The 22,249-nt window shown below is 40.1% G+C and overlaps 1 protein-coding gene across 1 annotated transcript in view; it reads right to left on the bottom strand.

The window, feature by feature from the left end:
- Window positions 1–1,999: 1,999 nt before the first annotated feature.
- The window catches only part of LOC147151823 (protein NSUN7), a 29,614-nt gene continuing 9,364 nt past the window's right edge, over window positions 2,000–22,249 (bottom strand). Inside the window, exons 5-12 of the mRNA XM_086023715.1 lie at window positions 21,790–21,973; window positions 19,972–20,203; window positions 18,560–18,703; window positions 17,841–17,942; window positions 14,732–14,867; window positions 12,589–12,733; window positions 5,565–5,766; window positions 2,000–2,767 (exon numbers count right to left, since the gene is read on the bottom strand). Coding sequence (XP_085879841.1) covers window positions 2,370–2,767; window positions 5,565–5,766; window positions 12,589–12,733; window positions 14,732–14,867; window positions 17,841–17,942; window positions 18,560–18,703; window positions 19,972–20,203; window positions 21,790–21,973 — 1,543 coding nt within the window. The 3' untranslated portion in view covers window positions 2,000–2,369. The remainder of the gene's footprint in view (window positions 2,768–5,564; window positions 5,767–12,588; window positions 12,734–14,731; window positions 14,868–17,840; window positions 17,943–18,559; window positions 18,704–19,971; window positions 20,204–21,789; window positions 21,974–22,249) is intronic.

The raw sequence follows: 22,249 nt of genomic DNA, 5'->3' as shown, positions 1-22,249 counted from the left end.
TCACTGCGTAATGTTTTTCACTAACATCTGTTCTTGTCATTAGTATACAATATCCATTCATTTTTATGTCTTAATCCTTCAAATGTGTTTGTTTGCATATTGTGTAACTTGTAAAACAACCTCAAAAATTTTTATATATTCTACGTATTGTTCCATCTTTTGCCCTTCTTGAATTAAAACGTAACTCTTCTCCATGGTCAGCAGAGGGTCGTTGGAATGCAGTAAGCCACACTGCTTTCTGAAACAAAGAATGTTACATGAAATTGTTCCCTTGTCCAAAAAAATCTGGTAGAAAACATGAACAACTAAAAGTGCTAAGTCTAGAATTCAGATTCAGACCCATTTTACCAGGTCACTAATAGTGTAGTGGGATCGATTCCCGCTCAGTGACGGTGTCTGTGTGTGCCCTGCGACTGGTTGGCGACCAGTTCGGGGTGTAGACGGCTGGGATAGGCTCCAGCACCTCCCCGCGACCCTGTACAGGATAAGCGGCTTGGAAGATGACACATGACCCATTTTACCTAAACTGGATGATTCAATCCAGTAAATAAGGAATTTAAAAATGTTGATTTCGTGGTTTTAAATTAGCCCAAAGTGGCCACGATAGAGCCAAAAGGTACGATTCAATTTGATCCAAACAATATATTATTGATACAATGGAAGAATTACAAAATTCGACAAAATTCACACCATTGGGAAGTTTCATTCCATATACAATGTTGGTAATTTCCCCTAACTCCGCAAATCCAAGCAAACCTTCACTTTGTAGAAGGACGACTTAAAGCGGAAGTCAATCCAAACATATATTTTTTAAGAATATGTTCTATACAGGGTTAGGGTTAGGGTTAGGGTTACCAATTACAGCTCACCTGTTTTCTGAAGCTGAACCATGATTGATTCGTTCTCTGAGCCCTGAACAACTGTGATGTCATTTTCAGTCGACAGAAGTGACAAAATGGCTGCCCCTGAGATGGCTAGATTTTCCTGCTGATTTTCCACAAACGCAATATTAATCAGAATACCGTATTTTAACTAGTGGGCCTGCAATAGAGCATATTCTTGATTCTCAAAATATGTTTGAGTTGACTTCTTCTTGAAGCCGCTTTTCCATTACAGGGTCCAGGGTCCGACCTGGCCTGGCCTGGCCTCGGTCGCTTTTCCAGCATACACCAATCAATTAGGGCAGGGTCGGGGTGGGATCACCCCAAACTCTGCAAGGCTCCAGTGCACATGTGCGGGATTCTGCCATAAGATTTCACGAGTGGCAAATTTTGCAAAATATGAATTGACATGATGTGGCCACACCTCAAATTACAGGCCCAGATGCACAGAAGCTTTCACACAGACGAAAAATCCATCCATCACCCAAGCCGTTTATCCTCACGAGAATGGAGCCGGCTGTCTTTGGGCAGTAGGCGGGGTACACACTAGACTGGTGGCCAGTCAATTGTAGGACGAAAAATCAATTTTCAGGTTTTAGCCAGTGAGCGCCAAGTCATACAAATACAATATATGCAGTACATGTATATTGTGTTTTCCAACAATATTTAGCCATATTTACAATTTCAGACACTATGTTCCAATGGATGAAATCGTGAAAAGCTTGTGGTCAAAAATGTTAGCGAGCAGCGCATACCGCTCGTCCCGTCCATTCACTTGGCCACCTCTCCAAGTTGTTACCACTGGCAGCTTGTCGTCATCACCCTCTGGCATCCAAAGCCCTCCAGCGGCCGCCCCAAGTACCCACCCCCGAGGCAGGGGCCATGACTGTCGGGCCGGGAGACCGTCGAGGCTCCGGGGTGCTACTGGAGGACGTCTTCATCGTGGTCAAGACCACTAGTAGGTTCCACGGGACGCGCCTCGCCCTCCTGTTGTAGACCTGTCATTCATTTGAATGGAGAGCTCGCACGATGGACAACTGTTTAGTACATCTGCCTCAACGTTCAGAGGCAGCGGGTTCGAATCTGACCCGTGACCCTTGTGAGGATATGTGGATGGATGAGTATTTTTGTAAAACACAATGTGTGTAATGTAAATACTGTATTTTTATCATTTGACGGAAGCCGGCTGTCTTGCTAGCTTCAAACTAGGAAATGGGCGTGGGTTGGAGTACCTTGCCGCATTACTTTAAGAAACACCTACATCTGTCAGCCAATCAGATGACAATGATGTCACAGCCCTTCTCGGTCTGTGGTATTGAACCAGGTTGGAAAAAGCTCTGAGAATGGCTCCATTATAACCGCACGGTCCGGAAAAAGTGTCATAGAAAAGCATCCACACAGTGTGGAACCAGGCTGTTTCAGGGTAGAACTGGTACGGCGGTAAAGGGGATTTAGTGAACATTGTCACAGGCTTAGTTTAATATAGAATCAGACATAAAACTGTAGTTTATGTTTGAGCATCGTGTCCTTTGGAAAACCTCCCACGGCTCGAGAGGAGGGTAACGTCGGTGCCAGGGTCCTCCACATGTGCACTCGAGGATGAGGTTGAGGCGGCTGGGGAAGATTCTGAGGAGACAGGGCGATCACGGCGGGTTTCAGCGCCAACTGATGGACCCTCCGGGGACGGGCTGAAGATGTCGCAGGGGTGATAGGGGTAGGCGTCGGACGCAGAGTGGGCGTGGAAGTCACAGCGTTGACAGGAATAATGATGTGTGCTTTCGGATTTTTTTCTGCTTTGGCGGCGCCTGACTTGGAGTTTTCTTGGGTGCAGTGGGAGGAGGAAATGGAATTCTGTGATGGCTGTAAGTGCGGTTTGGGGGGAGTTCCTGGAAAAACAACAAAATATATATTTGGTGAATCACGAAACAATTGAGTTTGGGTGTTTTTGTATTTCATTAGTTTTTCATTAACAGATTTTGAACCAGGTGGGCGGAGGGGGAGAGAGCGAGGGGGGAGAGGGAGAGAGAGCTCAAACTCATGGGAAAATGGGAGTCGGCACAACCATTTCAGGTACCTCGAATTAACCCCGTATAAATCAAATTCAGCTGTTCCAATGTTTTCCTGACATTTTTTTGTCTCTAGCAGGAGCCGAATGTTTTTGACCTATCACTGACCGCTATTTTGGACTGTTCATAGATAAAACAGACCCAAAGCCTTATGTTGCCACCACCATGCTTCACTGTACGTATAGTGTTCTTTTGGAAATTAGGGGCAATGTGTTGCTCCAAGCATACCTTTTCAAATTACGGTCGAAAGTCCAACCTTGTTTTCAAAAAGTTGCAACAACACACTTGAACATGGCCAAATACACAGAGCTGGGCATCGCGTAACTGCCACCGAGTTCCCGTCTGCATATTTAAACGATCCGCGCGGTCTCAGTTGGTCCGAGTCAGCCAACGGCGTCAAGAACGGACTTAACTTGTACCACGTCACACGCAGGTGCCTCATTCCTGACACGCGGTCGAGTAAGGAAAAAATGAAAAATAAAACAGTGTTGTGTACCTTGCAGTCCCACGGACGCAATGACATGTGCTCCATATTGTTTTAACCCTTTCATGCAAAGTGGTCACTACAGTGGACAGCTATTTAAAAGTTGCTTTCGCCTATATTCATTAAACTAAAAAATATATTTATATTTTAAATAATAACATTAAATCATAGTTAATGCATGAAAGGGTTACAAATATTTTTAAAAATGTAGATTAATTAATATAGGTGAAAGCCTACTGCCCAAAGACAGTTGGGATAGGCTCCAGCACTCCCTGCGACCCTTGTGAGGATAAGCGGTATCGATAATGGATGGATGGAAAGCAACTTTTAAATAGCTGTCCACTGTAGTGACCACTATGCATGAAAGGGTTAATTTCACCGATCACCACGCTGTGCGTGTGTGTGTCAGTTGTTTTTGTTTGACATTTTTTCTTTGTTTGGCGGCGTGTCTGCTCGTGCGGCGCCCGCGTGTGACGTGAAGATTGAGCTCTCGAGGGCAACTGGCTGTCGCCGACGAGGTATGGACCGGGATCACCTGGGTCGATTAAATATGCAGGACGGAACCCGGTGGTGGTTAGGCAATGCCCAGCTCTGCAAGTGCAGATTGGGGAAAAGCCAGCAAAAGCCTACTAGAACTGCTGCAATTTATTGGGTGTTAACCAGAGGCAGATGTGTGGTGACCAGAGGTGGGTAGTAACGAGTTACATTTACTCCGTTACATTTACTTGAGTAACTTTTGGGAAATTTTGTACTTGTTGGGGTAGTTTTAAATCACTCTACTTTTACTTGAGTAGATTTTTGAAGAAGAAACTGTACTCTTACTCCGCTACATTGAACCCGTTACTTTAATCCCCTCCACGTACGTATGCGTCTCTCTCTCTCTCTCTCTCTCTCTCTCTCTCTCTCTCTCTCTCTCTCTCTCTCTCTCTCTCTCTCTCTCTCTCTCTCTCTCTCTCTCTCTCTCTCTCTCTCTCTCTCTCTCTCTCCTCTCGCTCCTCTCTTCTCTCGCTCCTCTCTCCTCTCTGTCTCGCTCCTCTCTCTGGCGCATTTAGCTTTGGCAGAGACCTGCGCCAGGCTCTATCATGTGACTGTGCTTCACCAATCAAACGTAGCCGTATGGCAGTCTCGTCACGTGAGCATGTTCAACTTCAGCTGCGGGAAAGAGTTGTTTTTGGATGAAACGGATCGAAAATGTCGGCATCTGCAGCCTGTGAGAGACTTTTCAGTCACGCTGGACTGCTGTTTACTGCTAAACGATCACAGCTTGAGAACTTGAACCTTGAGAGACAACTACTGTTAAAGCTTAATAGACATCACTGAGTGAAATGTTTATTTTGCATGTTTTGTCACATACAGACTGAAACACACGCACGCACACACCCACACACAGTTTATACGAGTTCATGGGCTATTCTGCCTGCGTAGCCTGTTTAAAAAAAAAGTACAGGGGCTGAAATGTTGTGTTATTTGTGCTTTATTTATTTCTATTATTTATACTATTATTATTTTATTGTTTATTAAAGTACTTGAATTTACCTTAAGATTATTTCAAGCTATTCTTTAATCAAATGCTATTCATTTTATCGATTGAATGGACTTTAATTTGCCTGAAGATGATTATTTTGTATTTTCGTCTGATTGAATGGTTGTTTTAAAAAAATTAAAAATGAGATGTTGCTATAGTTACTCAGTACTTGAGTATTTTTTTTCACTAAGTACTTTTTTCTTTTACTCAAGTAATTATTTGGATGACAAATGTTTACTTCTACTTGAGTCATATTATTCTGAAGTAACAGTACAGTACTTTTACTTGAGTACATTTTTTGGCTACTCTACCCACCTCTAGCGGTAACTCTCATTAAACATGTGTTTGAATGTGGATGGTTAATTCAGCACACAGCAACATCTACATTTCGAGGAGGATGTGCACACTTGTGCAACTGCTATTGTTGATTTTGACATCCCCTCTCAAAATAGATTTGTTTCAAACCCATGTCTATTATTTCAAAGAGTGCGAAGGAATTAATAATTGCACGACTATACATGAAAATGCTGAATTACTAATAAACATTTTACAATTGATTTTGTCATATTGCCTGTTTACTCAAAAAAATAATAAAATAAAAATCTTACCCCGTGGTAACTGTCTCATTTTTTCAGCGACTTGGTGCTCAGGTAGCTTAGTCAAGGTCACTTTGGTTGGCCTGATGTTTTGTCCACGTTGTTTCTTTCTGGTTGGCTGTTTGGACCTGATGCGCTCAGGCGTGCGGTTGGCAGACACCTTGGCCTGCACAGCCTGCGATGTGTCTTTTGCCACATGCTCAGGCTGTGAAGACTTTTAAAAGGAGAATGACGAGTAAATTATACGTTTTGCACAAGTAAACACGCAACATTAATCGGACCGGTGGTTTTCTATCTTTAGCATCTTTCGACAAACAATATCCATGTAAAGAGAAAATACCATGGCAAATTTACCTTTTCACATTTGTATAAACATAGTTGTGTTTCTGGAGCATCCACCCATGTATCAAGTGTGAAATTAAACAAGCAAGTAAATGCAAACACATCGAGCGACGCGACATGAGACGGTAAGTTAAGCCTCTGAATGGCTTGACATTGGCAAGATAAGAAAAGTACTATATAAATATGTACATGACTCTTGATCCTTGATGTATTTTGGCAAACAGACAGACAGAGTAAGACACCTGGGAACTATTTTAAATTCAGAAAAAATGCATTTAAAAAATTTAACAAAAAAAACCCAAAAAATTGCATGATTTTATCCTTAGAAATGTTGGATATAATAGTTTCTTACAATGTATTTTTATTTGATTCCATTTATTTATTTTTAATCATCTGCTGTGTGCTTCTTTTCCACTTTTGAAATTATTTAAAGATGATCTTATTTCTTTTTTCAAGACTTTAGACAGATTAAAGAAGTAACATGCACTTTGTTTTTTCTATTTCATATCAGGTATGAGGCAGACAGAGGCCAACAGCATTTGATGGCTGAGGCTTTTTTGTATATCATTCCTGTTCCAGTGGCTCGCCAATTGACATTGGAGAAGTGTTGCAAAATTTCTGCCTGGAAAGTTTTTACCTCCCAATGTCATGTTTGGGAAGCCTTGTGTCACAAATTTCATGGCAACAAACTTCAATAAAATTCTAAGTCGGGCAAGTCAACAAAATGTTTTAAGATTTGCTGTTGTGAAAATTGTCTTTTCCACATTTTACAACAAAGAAAAGAACAGAACAGAACTGATTGGCCTTTGTATTTTCCCCCAAATTAAAGACATAAGTAAAAACAATCCAGCAGATTCTTTTGGAGTAAGGGGACAAAAAGCATGTAAGTATGAATTTAAGGTGGATATCAGTGATATCCACTAAATTCTCCAATGGCTGGTGGTAGTAGCAGGCTTTCCGCTGTGTGATTTTGTTTTGAGAAACTTGCCATGGATAGCATAAATCGTCCCAAGCATTTGTGCATTGTAGTGGCAATAAAGCTTCTCACAATGTCGCTGAATTCCAATTGGGAATTTAAAAAAAAAACATCTTGCCAGGCAGCAATTTTGCAAAAATTCCCAATGTCAGTTGGTGAGCCATGAGCAAGGGAATGCAATGCTTACAAAAAACACACAGTCCAAGCTGTGAAACGCTGACGCCCTCAAGTGTGTCCGAATGATACCGGAAATGAAATAGAAAATAACTATGTGCATATAGTGACTTTAGGGACACCCTGTAGATTTGTTGTTGCAACTGAAGTTTAACTGAAGTTTATAATAAACACTAAATAATTAACATTGTTAAATGGCTGCCTCCCTGACGGCGAAAATGATTATTTTTGATAGTTTTTCATTGCATCTCATTAGTGTGTGTCCAGTACGTGAGGCTACTGTACAGTTTTGTTTGATGATATCTTGAAAGAGTTTCAATTAGCATTTAGAGGAATGAAACCAGAACAATTACTAGATCCATGGCGACAACCACAATATGTGGTTATTTAAAAAGTACATTTTCAAAAAAGCCCATCCACAAAGTGACAGCCGTGGGAGGTGCCGCCATGTCCTTGCTGCTGGCTGCAGGGTCACCTGCAGTCTCATCAGCAGCCCACACCGCTTCCCTCAACACTTGAATAATTCACGACATGCGCCACAGAGACTTGCTGCTTTTTGTTTTTAAGTGCTTGAGCTGACATACAGACAAGTAACAGTGTTTGTGAAAGATGTCGGAAATAGCGGGTAAACATATATATGTTTGCTTGTACTGCATGCAATATATGCATAATGTTGATGTGTGGCGATGCAGCCTAGGGCGCACAGGTAAAGCGGGTTTAGAGGTACTACCGTGTTTGGTGCCCTGAACTTCATTGATGCTAACTCATTCAGACAGGGGACATTGAATTATTCAACAGATACTCTCCCTCGTCTTACTTTCTTCTCCCTCCTCACCCCCATAAATTTCTCTTCCCCCTCCGTCTCCACCCACCAACCTCGGTAAATCGCTCACTTCCTCCAGCACGGCCTGAGCTCACCCCAAATGTCAAATGTAGAATGTTACACTCCACATTATGAAGAAAACAAGCAGAAAAAAAAGTCTAATTCACATCTTGTCATCATTATGAGACACATTTAGGTTGAGAGTTGCTCCACATTCCCAAGAAAATCTCCCTGCCTTTATTGTTCCCGACTGTTTCTGCATGTAAGGCCCATAAAGAACGTAAATGGCCACATCCATGACAGCCCACGTAAGCCAGACAGCAGTCAAACACTTGGATAATTGCTATTTTTATGGCACTTTTCAGAGGGCCACAATAACTTTTGATTAGCTGAGTTTATTGCAGGTGTGTGTGTGCGCATGTATGTGTGTGTGTTGATGGGTGGGTCTCTGTTTGAGGCAGCACTACAACGGTTTGATTATCTTTTCATTCCTATCTATGGAGGAATAAAACATGATGGACGGTCCAGGAGGAGATTGTGCTACAATGCAACAGAGCGCCATGGCACCCAGTGGGGGGAAAGCATCTTACAGAGAAGGGACTTCTATCAGAAGTACATTTGATAATGAGAAGGAATAAGTCATGTTGGAGTGTAATGTTGCACATTAGGAAGAAGAGGATCACGTCTTTGATCGCTTGTAACGTTTCCAAGCTAGAAAAAATGCAGCAAAAAAAACCAGGTCTTTTAAAACAATGTTTTGATATTGAGTGGTACAATTTGAGGAATTTGCCAAATAACCTTGTTTAAGATAAGTAAGCTAATCAATCAATCCATGCGACTGAAAGACTGTGCACTCCTTCTCGCACTTGGCTCACGGCTCAGTCGAGAAGAGGCGGGAGAGATTTGGGTGGATCAAACCATTTCGGAGGCAAGAGGGAGTATACTGTACTGTGGTTGAGCAAATTTTCTTCCAAGTACAATGTGGTTTTAACACTTCTCCAGCTTGTTGAAAAAAAAGGAAATACAATAAATAAACAGAGCTGGGCATTCTACATATGTCACGGATCGGGCCGTCTATCCACCTATGACGCACGGCCATTTTGTAGGCAATAAACGATTGACAGGAACCTTAAAAAAAGAAACGGAATAAACATAGTCGGAAGCCCATTTTTTCTGTTTATGTAATCAGCCATCTTCTATTTTCGCGGCGAACGGGAAACAGGAAAAGCTTTTTGAAAGTTTTTTGTGTCCTAAAAGGAGACGCATTTAGTCCGGCCGCGGTGAGTGATCGCTTGGCGGGGGTGTGGTAGCTGGCCAAAGTTGGTAGACGTTTGAAATGATAGGCGGCCCGGCCTATAGGTGACTATTTGATCTGGCCGGACAAAAAGGCGCACTGGGAATTTTGAGTAAAATGCCAATTTTACTAAAATTGAAATGAATGTAAATTCCAGTAATTCATTATGTTAAAGAAAACAGCAACGTTATTGATAAAGCTGTTTTCGACAGGAAAAATTGCAGTCTATAATATTGTACTTTACTATAAAAATGTAAAGTAATGATATAAACAAATAGAATGTAAAGTATTAAACTGATTTTTATAAGTTTTATAAGAGGTTTTTTTTTTGCTTCAGTTTATTGGGCATTGTGCGGACTTACTTTTTAGTTAGCCACAGTAATATTAGTCATTTTTCACAGAGGCTAAAGAATATACGCCAGTGAGTATTGTTATAGTACAGGTATCTGTCTACATGTGTTGTCTTTGCCATTTTTCATTGTTTGCATTAAGCTAAACTGACTTTTCCAAGGCAAGGAAAGCTTTGTGGTTGTTTGGAATACACATGTAATTGTCTTTGTTTGATGTTTAGTTTGACAGTAAACGTCAAGTGGGAGTGACATTAAACAACATGAAGCCTCTTTTTAGAACAGATGTTCAATATCTAAACCTTTTAATTTTGTATTTAAAAAAAAAATTGTCTGTGTTGTTTTTCTTTTGGTTTAGTTAACAGGCTACTCACTCAGTCACATTATAAAAACAGATGACAGGAATCAACCATTTGTGTTCTTGGATCATGGATGGTTCTATTGTGCCACAAATAATAGAAAGTGAATTGTTTTATCTGTAGTTGTAGCTATATTTGCACCAACATTGGAACAAAAAATCCAAACAACACCTCTTGGCGAAATAGCAATGATTAGAATCCATATTGGTAAAAAGTTTCATTCAGGCCCCAATATTTTTGCGGCTGCAATACAATGAAATGAGATCTCACATTAGAACAACTGCCAGTCTGAGCTGTTGAGATTTGTTCAAATATAAGCATCAAAACAAAAGGATTTCAAATGATGCCCAGTGCACGGCCTGAGTCATATCAGGATTAAAAAGTTAATATGCAGAAATTGATTTTGTCTTAAACAGGATGACAAGAGTGGCTTTATGAGGCAAGGAGAGTATCGATAAACACTCAATTACCGGTATTGATCAAATGAAAGCTTGATCAGACTCTCAGAAACTAATTGGAGATCACAGCATTCTTTCCACTACGCATTAATGTCTCAAATGATCAACTCAAAGACATGCTTCAGCCTCCCTCACTATCATTTCTCTCATTACATCCTCCCATCCCCATATACGTGATTGTGCTGCACGAAGCTATCGGGACAATGACCTCTTCCAGCCTTTGGTACTTTATTTCCCCTCCGCTCTTGGCAGGAATAATCCACCTTCACACATCTCCCTCTCCTCTCTGATTGAACCTGGACAACTGAATCCCACCTCATATTGATAAATGATGCTCCCTTAATGCCAACACCAAAACACATTCATAATATCAATAATAATACGCAGATTCTTTCTCTCTTAAGACATTCCTGCATGACCCTTCAGAGACCAGTTGCATGTTTCTGTGGGAACCTGTGCAAATGTGGTGAAAACACAGTTCTGGGACTGTTTCAATCTACCCGTCGAACACCGTTACAAATTGTAACATAATAAATACAGTGATCAAGCATCGGTTCAGCATGAGCCGATCCGCAGAATGGTTGGTGAGAAAAACTGTGCGCGTTCACAGGCAATGTGGTTAGTCTGCATTCTGCAGATCAACTTACCCACAAGATCACGTAAGTTGCATGTACAAGAGCGTTTTGCAATGAATCATTAATGCCAATGCAACAGCCTTAGTGAACTTTTACTTTGAAGTTGGCCCACGTGGTAGCGTAACGGCTAACTTGACTTCTGTTTTCGACGTATTCAGCAGTTTTAATGCCTGCTGCTAACACCAACACAACGCTGTCTCGAAATCATTTTCAGTCGCTAATTTATAACATGAACAAACCGCTGGTTAATTACGCTGTCATTGTAAGGCATTGATGGCACAAGTTTCGTGGCTAGCAGCTGGTATCTTTAACTATTATTTAATGTGCTGTGCATGTTTTAAGAAAGGTGCCTTAAATTGCACTTCAAGTATTTTCATTACGAAAAAAATAAAAATAAAACTTTGTCTTCATTCAATTTGTAACACGTTTGCCTACTAATTGCAAGAAAACGCCTGCCAGCGCAAAATGTCTGGCAGGATACCTTGAAATGTATACACTGTACCACTTACAAAATTGCATTAAATTGTGTTCTTAAATCCTAAACGGCCATATTAGATTAGATATTAAATAAATGAAGAAAAAGTTCTATTTAGTTTTTTTTTTTTCTTTTTTTTGCTCATACAAAAAAACAATCCGATCCGTGACTCAAAATCCATGACCGATCCGATCTGTGACTTAACGTGATCGGGTGGACCACTAGTGAGTACTAAAGACAATCTCGTGGTACTCATGCGAGTACCGCATGAAAAAAATAATGTGCACCCCTGAATATATGCCTGTGAGTATTATGTTGTCCATCTACATGTGTTGCTGCAACATTTGTGAGCATGTATGTCGCTTAAAGGGTTACAACTACTGCAACATCGCCGCTAGTTTTGTCAAGCCATCTATGGTGTTTTGCTTTGGTGCACACATTACGTTAGAGGACTTTCGTTATGTGGTTGTTTTGAATATACAATGAGTAAGTCTATTTCTTTAATGTTTAGTTTGATAATACCTTCAAGCCTCTTTCTTTAAATTGTTCACTATCTGTATTTCGGGTCACTTTAGAAAAAGTCAGGAAATTTCAGAGTAAAAGATAGATTTTTATGGTAATATTATAGCTATTAAGTGTCATAAATTGGCCGAATTTGACATGAACACTATGTAAGGGTTAATTAATTGCCTGCGTTTCTCTTCATATATGCACATTTCTTATAGCAGGAAACTGGAAAAACTGTATCGTTATTCCTGATTCATCCTTCATCATTCCAGTGTTTGATCTAAATTAATGTTAAGCAATTTCTACTCTCTGGAGGGTGTTACTAGTAAAGTGAAATGATTCCTTACCATAAAAGCTGTTTTATGGATTAGAAACAGTGTTGAAGCATCAGATGCCACCAAGCTTGAATCATGTTGATTTAAGTTAAAGTTCATAATCAATTCATGGCTTGCCCCTCATGGGGCATTTAAAACGTTCTGCTCTAAATACCTTATGTATATTTTTTCAATCTATTTATTTTAACTTATTTTATTTATCAAACTTTACATACGTTTCCACTGGAAAAGGAGCTGCTTTCAATCTCATTGTACATACTGTATGTGAATAGTGACAAAAGGCATTGTATTATATTCGAAAAGACCTTTACCTTTATTTTCACCTCTCTGATGAGAACAGCCAAGAAGCAGCCATTACTCAGTTCAGAGGGTTCCACCCTGAAGAAGGAGTTGTTTTCTTTTTGCATTTCACGACCTCCTGCACGGTCTGGCGAATTATACAAGGCTTGGATTTGTCTTGATGGAGTAAACACAAAGACAGGAGGGGTAGTTAAATGTTAAAAGTAGGAGCTTTATACTTCAATAAAACTACATTCAGCACAACGCTGCAAAAAAACAAAAACAACATCTGCTCAAAGTGTATTCTGAATAAAACTACATTGTGAGCTTTTTTTTAATGTAGATTGAGCTATGGAAAGCAATTTGAGCATTTATTCAATATTCTTGATATCAGTTTAAGGTCCGAGTATTAGTATACACTTTGTCCTCACGAGTCAGACAAGTCAATGCACTAGTTGAATGACTGTGACATACTAGCACATTTTTTTTCAATGACTACTGCCACTTATGGACTATTAAAATGCAATTAAACCTTACTAGTAAACTACTTTGCTGCACTAGTTACACTACAAGGCCAAACAAGTACAGTATGTGTCATAGAGTGGTAAAAAACAAAATGCCTACTAGTAGTTTTGGAGAGTACCGGTAAATTGTTCTACTGCTAGTACACAAAGATCAGAAATGTCATACAGTAGTGGGAAAAAACATTACCAGTCAGACACAGTCATTCTACTAGTGCATTCTAGTCTTAATAGTGTGCTAAATTACTTACTAATGGGGACAAAGTGTCTACTAGTACTAGTACCTGTTGATAATTACAACTACAACTATTTGTACTACTATTGACAATCCAAAATTCTACTAATTAACACCTAGCGCTTCACCAATAGTACTAGTAGCACACAGATGTCAACTGGCAAATACAGTAGGGCAAATACATGATACATAGTAAATTACTTAGAGTACATTTTACTCTAAAAAGACTGTATTTGGCCATTTCCCAACCTGAATTTTGTTGGTATGTTGCTCAACCCATATATGATTTTTTTTTTTTAATAAACTAATACAGTGCATGTAAAATTGACTGAAAAACTCTCCTTGTAAAATTTACTTCGAATTTCTGAGTGAAAAATGTTTAATAGTTTTATTTTTTCAAGTAAATAACTCTCCCAATGTTTTTCTGTATAAAATTTACACTGAATATTATTCTCTTCCAAGTGTACATTTTTCTTTGGTTGGACTGGTACCAAATATAATCTTTTGAGACTAAAATGTACTCTACGAAATTTACTGTGCACTAGTGAGGCAAAACTGTACAGTAGTTAGACAACTGTATGCTACTTAGACCTTTCGGGATATCATAAAATTCTACTAGTTAACATTTAGCGCTTCAAGAGCAATGCTAGTAGTGCACAGATGTTAACAAGTGAACAGTTTTGGCTCACTAGTGACATGTAGCTATCCGACTAGTATGCCAAAGTAGTGCATATATGTCATATAGTAGAAAAGGCAGTAGTGGAAAAAAAACATTACATATAAGACACTGTCGTTGAACAGGTAAGGACAAAGAGCGTACTAGTATATGGACCTTAAGATGAATCAAGTATATGCTCTCACGGCTTTCAAATCAGACCACATGACAGGGAGATGCAGTTGGTTAAAAGTACTGCTGAGCAAAAGAATCTCTTCTTTTTGGGTTCTGCAGGGATGCTGTTTATGTGTAGAAAGTCAGTTGAATGTATTAAAAAAACAAGTTGTTTTTAAATCAATGTAGCCTCGGGCATTTCCCGCAAAAGACAGCTAACTCCAGAGAAGAGTCTGTCTACAAGGAAGAAAATGTCTGCATTTATGTTCTGCAAACCTATATATATATATATATATATATATATATATATATATATATATATATATGTGTATATATATGTACACTATATATAGTGTAATCATATTTTAAATAAATTTAATCCGACCGGAGCTCTGTATTCCGCGCTTTTCACAGCACTCAAAAAGCATGCTGCTGCATCTTTCAGTTCATGCTGGAGGTGTTACGAGATTTTGACAGAAGTCTACCTGGAGGGAGGCAAAGACCTCAGCAGGCTGACAGCAGAGCAAACACTCTCTGAGGGAGAGAGACGGCAACACATACAGAGAGTCGGCTCGCGAACTGAGACTGACCTCAACTCGTTTTTTCGTAGCCGCCATTCCTGCTGCGGCATCACGTTGGCTTGCTCGATGGCTCTGGTCACCACCTCCTCATTCTCCTCTGGGTGTGATGAGCAGGTTGTGTAAACAACCGCCAAAACTTTGGGAACTATAAAAATACAACAACAGTATACTGAACATTAATTGTGCACATTAGGCCAATGGGTGGACAAGGTTGAATGCATTCACTGGAATGCATGGATTGTATAATGAGTGTGTCAGCATTATTTTAGGGGAGGGTTCGCAAAAAAAAAATACTACATACTTTATTATAACCAGACAGGAGTATATAAGTGAAATGATCGGTGAAAGACAATCAGCCCTTTCTGGCCCCATCTCGTACCTCCAGTATGATTTTGATCAACCATCACACTTATGCTAAAACAATCAATCAGAAACAGGAGGTGTGACTGACGCGATGTCAATCATGTGCTATGCAATCACGAGCACACTCCCACGGCCTCGCGTTTGCCTTTTAGGAGCTTTGATGAAACTGTGGCAAAATATCTACCTCTGGAAAATAGTGAGGGGTGTGGATTTGTTCTGTGACTCGAATGGGGGTGGTTTTTTTTACACCCCCCTGCCGAGAAAAGAGAAAATCTGCGAGCCACTGACATTCCCTCCAAAAAAAATTTAATCTCCTATAGATGCCACGAGATGGCAGCAAAGCACTACTTGTGTCTGAATGAAATTCCTCAGCTCACTTCAACTTAGTTCTTTGACAACAATATGGCACCAGATGACGCATAAGCACAAAAAAGCGAAAAAGTTTTCAGCAAATCACAGAGAATTTTTAGTTCGTATCTCAAGACAAAAACATGACCAAGTGACGGCTCGTATGTAAAAAAGGCTCTCCTATCGCAAGTGTGGCAATGTATTTAATGTCCAAATAAAACACGACACCAAATGTTGTTGTCTCTTCATCATCAAGCCTCCATTTGGAGAAACTCATCAGGATATTATCCAATTAAGTTTCTAAACGACAGCAGTCCTTCTTTCATTTAACCAAGTCTATTCTGTATATTTGAAAGGACATAAAAACCTCAAATGCGTGATGGAAACATTTGGACATTTGTGTTCAGAAAGACATTAGGGCAGTATGGAAGCGGGTGTTTGAGCATGACACATTGAAATGAGACCACAGACTCTACTGGACCGAGGCACTCAATAAACACTGAGCATTAATTAACAGCCCCATTAGAAAATATCTACACTAGCAGAAATGTTTGGGTGGGCCAATTGATGGCAACATGATGAGAGTAGCTGCTTTCATTGCCACAAAAGAAAAGACCCCCACCTGCCTTATTACTGACACAAACAAAACGATCTGAATGTATCAATTGAGCATGGGCCAGATGCACTGAAATGAATGGGATATAAAACTCATTTTGTTAAAGACCCTGTAAAGTAAATTCAGAAATGTCTTTCTTAATATATTATACACGTTTGAAAATGTTTGCTGAAAACGCGCAAAGCATAACAATGCTAGCCCTCAGTTGTGGCGATATAGCAGTTTTTCAGTTTTCCTGTTTTTGGGGCCTGTGTCAAAAACTGTGCCTAGTAACACACTTTTAAGTCCGGCATGCAGAGGTGGGCGGGTCAGTAAATTTTGTCGGTCTGTCATTCGTCATTTGCCAGAGGCTGAGCCACCTGTCCATCATCTTTAGTCTGTCATTATTTCAAGCCGACCCAGTCCATCATTGTCAGTATGACACCCCGTCATCGTTATTTTAACCGCACTTGTGTCATCGCTGAATTACAGTTTGTCACCACTATTTTAGGCCCGTCAGTAAAAAAATGGTTACAAGGTTAACAGCAGTTGTGAGCACCTCAGTAAATTACACATTAGTCATTTGCCAGTGACCAGTCCGTTATCGTCGGTCCGTCACTTCGCCATCGTTATTTTAACCACGTTTCCGTCATCGCTAAATTACAGGACGTCACGGCTGTTTTAGGGCCGTCAGTCACCCATCAGTTTTCCGCCGGCGGCGAAAGCCAATCGTCATCAACAATGTACTACTTACTACGTCATACGCTGGTTAAGCACAGGCAGACAGCCAAATAAAGTTAAAAAAAAAAAAACCAACAACATCAGACACACACACACAGCATTGTGATTGGTGAAATAATTACAATTTGGGACAATGCCATTGCGGTCTGTGGGACAACACAGCCAGCTTCCCTTACCCGCCGGGCCAACCTAAAAATTGGAAAAATTGGAGATTTAGCACCACAGTTCACCACATTACAATACAATAATACAATTTTATTTATAAAGCGCATTTCATAACAGCTAGGGCTTATGTCCGTTTATTGGCTTTATTTATTTATCATATTATTTTATTTATAATTTATATATTATTTATGTCTATATTTATTAATACATGTACCACAGCCTTCTATTGTTTTTGTTTTATTTATTGTATTGTAAAGTGCTTTGACTAACAATGTTCCAGCTTTTTTTTTTGTTTTTCCTCTCAGAGGAGAAGGAGCCTCTATACACCGCTCGAAGCAACCTCAATGTAGGCACCACCCCGCGTTTTTCCGTCAGCAAAACGGGAGTCCGACGGGCACGGGACGAATTGACGACATGCCCACCTCTGCTGGCATGAGTCCCCCCCCCCCCCCCTACTATGTAAGAACTTGCGCTGACGCAGAATCACAGCAAAATAGAATTAATTCTTGCCCTTAAGTCTCTTTTGATTTCCTTTGCTGTCTGCAAGATGAAAGAACTTTCTGATATAATAAATGCCCTACAACCACAGCAACAAACACGTTGTTAAATCAATACCACCCTTACAGTGTCACGCAGAGTGGCATTTTTTGATACAGCTCTTGCATTGGCATTAGATTGTGCAATGGCAAGCGTATTTGAAACATGTATGTTGACCAACATTAGCACATCTAATTAAAGACAGGCAATCTCCCATGGACAGCATATGCCTGCTCTATTAGTATGAGATTAGATAATTAGGCGCGCAGTCAGGGAGGTCAGCAAGGCTCCACGCAGAGTTTATGCATGTGGTGCCTTTGTGTCAGTGTGTGTGTCTCAGCATGATAACAAGCGGTTGATGACACTCACACTTTAATGCATGATCAATATCTTCCCTCTGCTGTGCTATCAGAGCTTCCAGCTTGCTCTGGGCCACAGAATCCTGGGATAATTCCTGCAGCAAGCCGGCGTCTGGATATGACGAACACACAAAATTACTTTTTCGGTTCAGTATGATCTGGGTTGTGTCCGAATTTGCACACTATTCCCTGTAAAGTGCACGCTTAAGGGGTAATGCCATTTTGTAGGGGTGTCCAAATGTCCAAAAGAACAAATGCATTGCACTCCATATTCCTTCCAATGCACTTTGAAAAGTAGTGAGCATCGATGGTCACTCTACAGGTTGATATAGACCACAATGCAACATGGCGCAGACTCGAATATCAAAGCGATACAGTAACTGTTCACCATGGAAATCATTCATTCATTTTATTTAATAGAAAATATGTGCAACAAAGGAAATAAAACATAGTTTCTAATAAATCTCTTTTATTCACAATAGATCATCAGAGATCTTTATGTGCTCTGGTGCTTCATGACGACTACAGACGTCATGTGATATGCGGTGAGGAGAAAGTAGTTACTGTCGCTGGCTGTCCGAATCGCCAAACAGAATGAGGAGAAAATGAGAACGAGTAGGGAACTACTATGTGAGTATACAGTATAATGAATGAGTGGTTAGGGGATAAGGGTGGCTTTTCGGACAAAGCCCTGGTTTACGAAGAACACATCTGCACACTCCAAAGTACCTCTGTTCTCTTGCAGCATGAATTCAAGAGGATTGCTGACTGCAGACAAGGAGCAGTTGGGAGTCAACAGGATAAGACGCACTTTTGCAAGACGCTTGTCACCACTCGTGAGAGACTGGAACACCTCGTTTATCAGCTTCACATCTAAGCACCAGGCAGAGAGCACAGGGACATATAGGGCCTTATTTATTTATTAAAACTGTAGTTGTGTGGGAGCCGATCTATTAACAGGTCACACCCAAAATTGAGTCTGCCAAACAGCTGCAATAGCATCGCAATTCATATTTTAATTTGGAGCCATTCACAAGAAGGAATCATGCCTCATTTTTATTTTGCTTTTCCTTGCCACTCAAGGACCAATTTTCAGTTATGCCATTCCAAGATTACACTGGATGAGCAGTTACATCCAATTGCCACGCACTCGGGATATGTTAAATCAAAGAAAACATGGCTTTTATTTGGTTATTGGCTTCCCTAAAAATGATCAGAGAGACAGACTGCACTCCTATGCAACTTGTACGCACCTCAGACAGGAGTTCATCTGAAGCACACATTTTGCATGTGAAAGCTCAGTGTCAATCAAAAAGGGCTTCATAGCAAATGTGGAATATCCAGGGTTAATATGTCTTTTCCACTAATACTTCCAATAAGGTCACTTCAAATGTAAGTTTGAGCTTGTGGCACACTCCCAATTTTTTCATGATGAAAATCAACAGAGGTCCTTCAAGTGCAATAAGGGAGGTCTTTACCACTCTCACACCTATTGGCCATTAAGATGCCATTTTGAATGTGCAACACACTCAGAAACAGTATGAAATCTGTCAAAGAGAACATGTAATTCAGCTGCTGTTTTGGTATCTTAGTAAATCAGAACCTTTGTCATCTCAGGATATTAAAAGCTAAAATAAAGAGATTCAACAATATTTTGTATGTCAGAACTATTTAACACAATAAAACAATATATTGAAATGTACATTATCTATATTTACGGCCAATGAGCAATATCTACAGAATGCAAATAATTTAGATTTATTTTTTTAGTTGTTGTTGTTTGCTTGTTTTTTTAACTTCCTTTCATTAGACTTAATTTGTGTGAGAGAGGTATTATTTATTATTTACATTTACGGTATGAGTTTTCATTTTGTGTGCTTATGACTTCCTTAATGCTACTAATATTGTAAACTCCACCCACATCCTTAATTTAATTATCGCTTATTCCGAATGTAACCTTATTTGCATAATGAAGGTCATCAGAGTCCAAGAATGGTCTTAATGGACTTAATACCAGAATAACGAGGCCAAACAATTTGTGTAATCAAGAAGCCAATATGCTCTTGGCAAGAATCATTTGATTAGGAAAATTTAAGGACTTAGCACCAAACTGCTGTTAAGAGAGCCATGGTCGTGCCTACTTCTGCAGCCCATGTGGACGATGACTTGCTGCATCGCTTCCCTCTGAGCATCTGTAAGACCGCTGACACAAGCAAGGACTCTGGACTTGTTGTCATTGGCTTTATGTTTCTCCTCAATGAGTGAGGCGGTGTGGGAGACAGTGAGGCCGGAGAAACTGCCCACTATGAGGACGTCACCGTCATCTGGTAGCAGGGAGATCGCCACCTTCGGGGCCAGGCAGCAAGACTTATCCTGCAAACAAACAGAGAACAAATGAGACATGAGGAAGAAAACGGGTTTGCAGCCATAGCCTGTAAAGGTAAAACAAATAAACAGGAAAACTCTATTAAAGTGGAATTCAAACAGTAAAAGAGAGTCGGATTATAACTGCGGCTCATTCCAGAATTGGAAGACAATTTAGGCACCGACTTTTTGTTAAAAATAAACTTTTATTTTATACATATATTTTGGGGGTTCGAAAGAAACCATCATGTAATTTGATTTATACAGCTTAACCTTCAACAGTACACTTTTTATTTTATACGTCATCATATACCTGTGTTTTGATGTGTTTGGCGCAGATATACAGTATAGGCAGTTGAAAAACACAACAGGGCACACATAGACAAACAACCCTTCACACTCACAATGTGGAATGTGGGAGGAAACCAGAGCCCTCGGAGAAAACCCACGCAGGCACTGGGAGAACATGCAAACTCCACACAGGAAGGCCAGAGCCCAGATTTGAACCCACAACCTCTGCAGTGTGAGGCAGACATGCTAACCGGACGTGCTAAGCAGATGGCCACCATGCCACCACTTGAAAAACATGTATTTCATAAACATTGCTGAATAAACCCTACAGAATTCAAGTAAATTTTATTTGAAAACTAATTCAATTTTAGTACTGTTTTACTGTCTAGAGAAACAGGTGCAAATGTTAGCGTTTATGCCTATAAGTACATGTTTGCTGCAATAGCTGCTTTGCCAACTTGTTAAGAACAAACTTGGCTACATACAAATAAAAAAGAAAACCATTGATAGTGCTATGTCTTTTTTTTTGATAATAACAAGGTTGACTTGGTATGGGTGAAACACTCCATCTCAGCTGAAATATGAACAATTACACGTGGTTAGAGCAATTAGCTTGATCATGTAATTTCTGTTGCGTCATGTAGCACACTTTTTTTCTTCCTCTAATTGACTAAAATATTGGTAACGGGGTTACAGCTTCAGAGCATAATTATTACTACTCCAAACAACTCTGTAATCAAGCAAAATTTTTAACAATTACGGGGACCACATATCGACAAAATGGGACTAGGAAAAAAAGCCAAATTAGGAGGTGCTCATGAGCCATTTGATATTTCAAATCATATTTATGAATCACTTTGACGACAGTTACAGATTGAAAATAATAGAAAATGGACATTTCAAAAGAAAGACAGACTTGGACAGAAAACATGATGGAGAATCATCACACAACAAATCTTAATGATTAATTGTTTTTTTGTAGTTGAGAAATTGCTAAATGTTGGGAATGAAACAGCTGTATTGTAGTGAAGCACAAGCATGTGACAGAAGATTTGTTAGGGCTCATATTGAAGCATGATATGATGTGAGCAAGTGATATGAAATATTACGGTAGTTTCCGGGCAAACTCATCTTGGTTGGCATGAGGGATTGCATGCCGCTTTGTAATCAGTTTGAGACATAAGCTATAAATATCAGAGGACATTGATGCCAGTCCTCTGTTTGTGTGTGTGTGTGTGTGTGTGTGTGTGTGTGTGTGTGGGTGCGTGTGGGGGTGCGTGTGTGTGTGCAAGCGTGCACTGAACCTGCATGATGAGTTTGCGGTTGTGAAGCAACTTGGTGGAATCCAGCCTCGCTTTCATTCGAGCAGGGAATACCAGCAAATCCTCACAGTCAGGATCCTGGCAGAAGGTCTGCCCCTCCAACTGCCTGACTGAATTCACCTGGGAGAGGCCCGCACTGGTCAGCGCACTTTGGACCTCCTCCAGACTGGAAGTGAGGTATAGGTGGGTGAGGAAAAGGTGGATGGTGGAAGTGAGAATACACGCTATGGGTCATTCCCCCACTCCAAAACCGTTAATCCATTCCAGCCTCCCCCAAAAAAACATACAAGAAAATGTGTAATGTAATGTGTTGCACTGGGCAGCAGTATAAAACTGTCATAAAGACTTCCACAACTATTCCAAGAGACTCGGTGTGCTGTAGTAATAGTAACCATTCTTCACACGTGATAAAGTATATATGCCTGTGAGTATTATTATTTTA

The sequence above is a fragment of the Filicampus tigris genome, chromosome 2 (assembly GCF_054856515.1).
Source record: "Filicampus tigris isolate MCC_2025a chromosome 2, RoL_Ftig_1.0, whole genome shotgun sequence".
NCBI lineage: Eukaryota > Metazoa > Chordata > Actinopteri > Syngnathiformes > Syngnathidae > Filicampus > Filicampus tigris.
Note: the sequence above shows the minus strand (reverse complement) of the source record. Positions and strands in the feature narration are given on the sequence as shown.